This window comes from Osmia lignaria, chromosome 10 (assembly GCF_051020975.1).
Source record: "Osmia lignaria lignaria isolate PbOS001 chromosome 10, iyOsmLign1, whole genome shotgun sequence".
NCBI lineage: Eukaryota > Metazoa > Arthropoda > Insecta > Hymenoptera > Megachilidae > Osmia > Osmia lignaria.
The window spans coordinates 1,702,556-1,710,269 of record NC_135041.1 but is presented as its reverse complement, the minus strand read 5'-3'; the positions used below and the strand labels follow the sequence as shown (position 1 = coordinate 1,710,269).

General features: G+C 44.2%; 2 protein-coding genes across 2 annotated transcripts; both read left to right on the top strand.

Annotated features, from left to right (window-relative positions):
- Positions 1–2,342: 2,342 nt before the first annotated feature.
- On the top strand, positions 2,343–3,626 carry LOC143305752 (uncharacterized). The gene has a single exon (XM_076690554.1). It carries the CDS (start codon positions 2,343–2,345, stop codon positions 3,624–3,626), a length of 1,284 nt encoding a protein of 427 aa, XP_076546669.1.
- Positions 3,627–3,842: 216 nt separating this feature from the next.
- LOC143305751 (uncharacterized) lies at positions 3,843–7,472 on the top strand. The gene has a single exon (XM_076690553.1). It carries the CDS (start codon positions 3,843–3,845, stop codon positions 7,470–7,472), a length of 3,630 nt encoding a protein of 1,209 aa, XP_076546668.1.
- The last annotated feature ends 242 nt before the right edge of the window (positions 7,473–7,714 follow it).

Below are 7,714 nucleotides of genomic sequence, written 5' to 3'. Positions count from 1 at the left end.
ATCCGAATATTACATTATATCTAGTGTAGATATAGTAATAATGATATTGTTATTAAATGTAGATACCTTGATCTGTGGGAAGGAATCATTATATTACATTATATCTAATGTAGATATAGTAATAATGATATTGTTATGAAATGTAGGTACATTGATCTGTGAGGAGGGATCAGTATATTACATTATACCTAATGTAGATATGGCAATAACGATATTGCTATTATATGTACATTGACCTGTGGGAAGTAATCAGTCTATTACATTATATGTAATGTGGATATAGTACTAATGATACTCTTATTAAACGTAGGTACATTGATCTGTGGGCAGGGATCAGTATATTACATTATATCTAACGTAGATGTAGTAATAATAATATTGTTATTAAATGTAGGCACCTTGATCTGTGGACAGTGATCAGTATACTACATTGTATCTAATGTAGATATAGTAATAATGATATCGCTATTAAATATACATTGATCTGTGGGCAGGGATTAGTATATTACATCATATCTCATGTAGATATAGTAATAATGATGTTGTTATTAAATGTAGCTACCTTGATCTGTGGGAAGGGATCAGTATATTACATTATATCCAATTTAGCTATAGCATGAATGATGTTATCAAATGTACAATGATCTGTAGGATGTAGTCAATATATTACATTATACCTAATGTAGATATAGTAATAACGATTTTGCTATTATGTGTACACTGATCTGTGGGAAGGGATCAGTATATTACATTATATCCAAGGTACATATAGTGTTCGAACGCGGTTGAGAACCTTTGTCGATCGAGGGAGGTTTACGATCTTAAGAGGCCCAGCGCGTTCGTCGCCGGGAATAGCCCTTTGATTCGAAGGACGAGTCAAGGCAGGGCTTTTGTCTATCGGTTTTCGCTCGGTTCGGTCCCATCTGCAAGTAATAAACGACCTAACGGTTTCGTTGCCCCTCGTGCGTCATCGATAGGAAGAAAGAAAGAAAGGACATTTTCAAATGCCACCCCTCTTATGCTAGAATTTTCAGGCAATTTCCGGGTATTCTTGCTTGCTTTTTTTAGTCAGTCGGCTTGCAGATTTCGGGCAGTTCGGGTCGCGATCGTAATATGGTTAGTTCGCGAGTGCAAGAGCCGAATCTCTTTCGATTAATCGGATGTCGTTCGGATGTGACTATTGCAGTCACACCGACGACCCGTAGGGTTGGTTACATCACGTAACCACCCTGGTTACTCGGATGTCGTTCGGATGTGACTATTGCAGTCACACCGACGACCCGTAGGGTTGGTTACATCACGTAACCACCCTGAATACGCATATTACAATTACATACAAGACATCCGTGGTCGTGACGACGACCCGGTAGAGTGGTTACTTCCTGTAATCACTCTGATTCGATACTATTGTTCAATACAAAACGACACGATAGGGTTGGTTATTACATATAACCACCCTCATTACACAGTATAAATACACGCTTCATATGTGATTATTCTAATTTAAATACGATATAAGATAACGTTACATGCGATCGCTCGCACCTTGCTTCGATTCGCTTTTTCTCTTAATATATTTAAGAATCAGGGGTTTTTATGCCGTATGGCTTTTCCCCTTCGTTTTTGAGAGCCAATAAAATCAAACGTTTTTGGCTCAATTATTATTAAATTTATTTATGAACCTACCGCACTCCTTATCATAATCTGAAATACGGGACTTCTCCATGTTGGAGAGGTTTCGACGCTACATTTTTGGTGCCTCCTGTGAGGTGTGAGCGATAAATCAGTGAAAGTATAATCAGAAATTAGAAAATTCAACGTAAATGCAACGTTCAAAACGGATCGTGTGCAGGCCGTCAGGTCATTCTCGTTGCCGTGCGAAAGTCTTCGAAGGCAAGATGCTACCCCCTTTGTGGGGGTAAACCCTTTTGAAATATAAAGGGCTGCGAACGGCCAACAGGCCAATTCTTGTCTTGACTTTTGACGTGGAAACACGTTACAGAGCTGGATTGGTATTTATCGACTTTAATCGGACTTATTTTACAAGTGATCAATTCGTACATGTGCAATAGTATAAAGACACAACAGTGCTATATTCTGCGCATCAAGTGCGGTTGTGAACGATATCGAGGAGTTCAAAGGTAGCCACCACCATCATCTCCTGGAGAACATCTTGCCCGGCTGCTGCTTACTGCTGACCATCACGATAAGTTAAGTACTTTATAACATAATCATAAGTGTATCATACGGGTCGTTTTGAGGTGCTTGACACCGTGTTCAATTAAATTCAGTCGGTTTTTCGTGTAGTTTATTGCGAACGTCAGATTTAGACAACCTTAACCATGGATAGAATTCGAGTAATTAATCGAAGACGAACCACCCTCAAGACGCAAGTGACGCAGCTCGTGAACAACGTCGCGTCTGGTAGATTTAATAAATTAGTACTAAAATCACGATTGGCGCGAGTGACCGATATGCTAACCGCGTACGAAGAATTAAATGATGAGCTCGCGATTATTGATCCAACAAACGATCGGTTAGACGACATTCTAGAAATTCAAGACCAATATTATGAATGCGCGGGTGCGATCGAAGGGATGGAAGACGCCGGTGCGTCGGGGGCGCGAACGAACGAAACGCTAGGGAATACAGGTTTAAATAATACCTTGATAGAAACGCGTCGTACCATGAAATTACCGGTCGCGGAATTACCGACATTCGACGGGAATTTTGACGAGTGGTTATCGTACAAAAATACGTTCCTGACTATGATCGACGCGCGTACGGATATCACAGATTTGGAAAGATTTATATATTTAAAGAATTCTTTGAGAGGCGAAGCATTAAAAAAGGTCATAATTTTCAGCGCGAGCGTGGAGAATTATAAGAGCGCGTGGCAGCTACTCGCTGATTCGTATGAAAAGCGACGGATACTCATTTCAAGACATCTGAATGCCATTCTTGATATGAAACGTTTAACTACGGCCACTCCGTCCGGGCTTACGAAGTTAATCGACGATGTTCGCCAGCATCTAAGCATGTTAAAAACATTAGATATAGAGCCCGATCACACCATGGTTATCTGTGTGCTGGAGAAGGCGCTTCCCAGCGACCTTCGTCAGAAATGGGAAGAGTTGCTGGACGAGGACGTTTTTCCCAGCCTGGAGAAGTTCTATAAATTCGTGAGCGCGACTGCGAACCGATTGCACCATCTCGAAGAGGTCGACAGTTGTGAAAAAAGCGCGAATCAATCCGGAAACAAACGTCGATCCGACCGGGAACCACGCGCGGCGAAAACTCGCAAGACCGAGGCGAGTGCGCGCTCATTCGTCACCGCGACTTCGATTTCTTGTTTTTGCTGCAAGCAAAATCATAACATTTATAAATGCCCGACGTTTCAAAAAATGACTACGTCCCAACGGTGGGATACAGTGAAACGGAAACAATTATGTCGAAATTGCCTTCGTCCGCACGCCGGAGAGTGCAAGGGGTCGCGTTGTAGATTTTGCGGGCGTTTTCATAACACATTATTGCACAGCTTCGCGAATCAACAGTCATCCGCCGGACCATCAACGTCTCAAGCGAAACCAGGAATCGAGACGACCGATCAGACAAAGTCTTCATGACGATTAGGCTCCGTATTAACCCTCATTGGTTGCGTTCCCCGCTCGCAATTAATGATGAGTGCAGTAGTTCGCGTTCGAAGCGCCGAGGGAATATTTATAAGGGCTCGCGCGTTATTAGACACTTGTGCGACGGCACATTTTATTACGGACAAACTCGCGCGGCAATTAGGGCTCCCGATGCAATCCTGCTCCATTCCGATCGGTGCGATTAACGGAATGAATACGATAGCGAGCAGTTCGATTAATATAACTTTTAGTTCGATTCATAGTGATTTAAAAAAAGATTTGACCTGTTTAGCTGTTCCGCGAATTGCAGATTCCGTTCCGGAGGAAGTGTTCCCGCGTGAACTAATTAAAATCCCCGCTAATTTACGTCTCGCGGACCCCGAATTCCATATACCACGGCCGGTTGATATTTTAATAGGATCCGGTGCCACGTTATCGTTACTATCAATAGGGCAAATTAAATTATCTCGCGACGATAGCGATTTGTTTCTACAAAAAACCCGACTCGGATGGGTAATAGTTGGCGGCGCGGGAGATAACGCGGAAAAACAAGCAGTCTCGTGTGCTTTATTAGAATTAAAGGAACAAATCGCCAAATTTTGGTTAATAGAAAACATAGACACCGAAACTACGGGATTATCAGAAGAAGCGTTATGCGAGACGCATTACCGCGAAAATACAACGCGCGACGCGTCGGGACGGTATATTGTGCGTTTGCCTTTTCGCACCGGCGATAGAGATTTTGGCGACTCGCGACGATCCGCTTTCCGTCGGTTTAACGCGCTACAAAGAAAATTAAACGCGAACGCAGTACTTAAGGCAGAATACACGAAGGTGATGCAGGAGTATATTACTCTTGGTCATATGTCTCGGGCTGACGACGAGACTGTGGCAGGCTATTACATGCCTCATCACGCCGTGATAAAAACCACCAGTGCAACTACCAAGGTTCGCGTAGTTTTCGACGCGTCAGCTAAATCGGAGACGAATATTTCTTTAAATGACAGGCTTATGATCGGTCCCACTATTCAAGATAAGCTCTTTGAGCATTTAGTTAGATTCCGGACACACGCGTACGTGCTTACTGCCGACATCGAGAAGATGTACCGGCAAATTCTTGTTCACCCTCAGGATAGGAAGTACCAACGGATATTTTGGTATCACGAGGATCGCGTTAAGACCTATGAGATGAACACGGTTACATTCGGTGTTTCGTCGGCTCCGTACCTCGCGATTCGCACGATCCAGCAGCTCGCGGATGACGAGCGCACAGACTTTCCGTACGCGTCTGAAATTTTGAAACGGGATTTATATGTAGACGATCTTTTAACGGGCGCGAATTCACTAGAAGAAATTTTAAGAATCCGCGATGAGATAATTGAACTTTTAAAACGGGGCGGGTTTAATATACGTCAGTGGGCATCTAACCATAACCACGCTCTCGACAACATTAATGAAAAAATCCTCGGGACAGATTGCGTAACTGATGATAGTACCGTGAAAAAAACGTTAGGCCTCGGATGGAACGCGCGCGAAGACAAACTCGTATACTCGGTAAAATCATTCGAACTTCCCGCGAAATTTACCAAACGCGTCATTTTGTCGGAAATAGCGAAAATTTTTGATCCACTCGGATTATTAGGACCAGTAATTTTAGCCGCGAAAGTTTTTATGCAGGAATGCTGGAAAGCGAAGCTTGAATGGGACGAATCGGTTCCACAAGCTTTGTGCTCCAGTTGGACCGCATTCTCAAGTCAACTTCATTTCGTGAACAACTTAACCGTAGACCGAAGGCTTATCCTAAAAAATGCTAGTAATATTCAAATTCACGGGTTTTGCGACGCGAGTAAGGTAGGGTACGGAGCATGCATATATCTACGTTCTTGCGATCAAGATGGTCATACCCTCGTGCGTCTTTCTTGTGCGAAATCTCGGGTCGCGCCGCTCAAGGAAATGACTATGCCGCGTCTCGAATTATGCGGTGCGTTGACGCTGGCTCGGCTATATCGCGAAACACGTTCGGCTATCGATATTCCAATTAATCGTGTTACATTTTGGACCGATTCCACGATAGTTCTACAATGGCTGAGGAAGTCCCCGTCGGTGTTGAGACTTTTCGAATCTAATCGCGTCGCAGAGATTCAAAAGACCGTAGAGGCCGAATGGCGGCATGTCAGGACAAAGGACAACCCAGCTGACGCATTGTCCCGCGGTCAATATCCCGCAGCGTTTTGTCAAAATAACTCGTGGTTCGAAGGTCCTAATTGGTTGCGCGGTCGCGAGGATTCTTGGCCGATAAATTCAGTTCTTACCGTTACAGATCTTCCCGGGTTAAAAAAGATGACGTGTCTAGCACTCACAATTAATAAATGCGACTTTTTTATCAATTTTTCCTCGTATCCGAAACTCGTCCGTGTAGTAGCTTATTGTTTACGAATGCTTCGATCAAACAGTCATAGAGGAGAGTTATGCGCGGAGGAGAAAATTGCGGCGGAACGCTCGATTATACGAGCGATTCAGAGGGAACAGTTTTCTAGCGAGATCCAGCATATATCGTCGTCGGGAGGAGCTAAGGGTAATCGATTAGCATCTTTGAACCCTTTTATTGATAGAGATGGTTTACTCCGCGTTGGTGGGCGATTACAGAACGCTGAGATCTCATATTCGCAAAAACACCCAATTCTCTTACCGTCATATCACCATGTGACTGATTTGATCATTCGCGATACTCATGAACGCACGTACCACGCGGGCATCCAAAGTACGTTATATACGATTCGACACCGTTTTTGGCTACTCGACGGGAAAAATCAGGTACGGAAAATAGTGCGACGATGCGTTCGGTGCATCCGTTTTAGGGCGACACCTGTGCAACGGGTAATGGGTAATTTGCCAAAATCGCGCGTTGAAGAAGCCGCGGCGTTTACTCATACGGGTGTAGATTTTTTCGGGCCGCTATTCGTTAAGGAAAAGAAACATCGAAACCGAAATCGAGTGAAGGCGTACGGCTGCGTCTTCGTATGTATGTCGGTTAAAGCAGTACATATCGAGATCGTCAGCGATCTAACGACAGAAGGGTTTCTCGGAGCCTTTAGACGCTTTATAGGCCGTCGCGCGATACCTACGCACGTTTATTCAGATAATGGCACGAATTTCGTAGGTGCCAATAATCAATTACGCGAATTATATGCCTTGTTCGGGTCGGACCAATTTAAGGGTCAAGTAAATGAGTTCGCGGTAAGTAAAAATATCACGTGGCATTTTAATCCGCCCTTGTCACCGCACTTCGGGGGAATATGGGAAGCGGCGGTCAAGTCTTTCAAACACCACTTCAAGCGGGTTGTAGGTGAACGTCTCTTTACCTTTGAAGAGATTAACACTTTTGCTATTGAGATCGAAGCTATTTTGAATTCAAGACCGCTGTGCCCTATTTCTTCGGATCCGAATGATCCGCTTGCGCTGACACCTGCGCATGTTTTGGTGGGTCGACCTCTCACGATACTGCCGGAGGATAATTTGCTTTCGGTTCCAGAGAATCGACTGTCATCATGGAGATTAATTATAAAGGCTCGCCAGGACTTCTGGAAACGGTGGTACACAGAGTACCTCAACGAACTGCAGAAGCGCCAAAAGTGGCTGGAGGCCCGTGGCGAAATTAAGGTGGACACCATTGTGCTTCTCATGGATAAGAATCTACCATGTATGCAGTGGCGGCTGGGCAGGGTTCTGGAGATTCATCCTGGTGGTGATGGAGAAGTGCGGGTGGCTACCATCAAAGGCGCTAACGGCGTTTTCAAAAGAAACATTTCCGTGTTGTGTCCATTGCTTGAAGACGTTTAATAAAACGCGAACTAATCAAGCTAGTGATAGTGACGCAACCTATGTATATTTAGAAATAGTGCATGTTAGTTTATTATGCATTCGCGTTAATTTGAAGCTAGAATAATTTTGCTCGGTATACTCGCAACGGGGGGAGCATGTTCGAACGCGGTTGAGAACCTTTGTCGATCGAGGGAGGTTTACGATCTTAAGAGGCCCAGCGCGTTCGTCGCCGGGAATAGCCCTTTGATTCGAAGGACGAG

Excerpts from the sequence above, each read along its gene's own strand:
- LOC143305752 (XM_076690554.1), top strand. The coding sequence starts at position 2,343 with ATGGATAGAATTCGAGTAATTAATCGAAGACGAACCACCCTCAAGACG.
- LOC143305751 (XM_076690553.1), top strand. The coding sequence starts at position 3,843 with ATGAATACGATAGCGAGCAGTTCGATTAATATAACTTTTAGTTCGATT.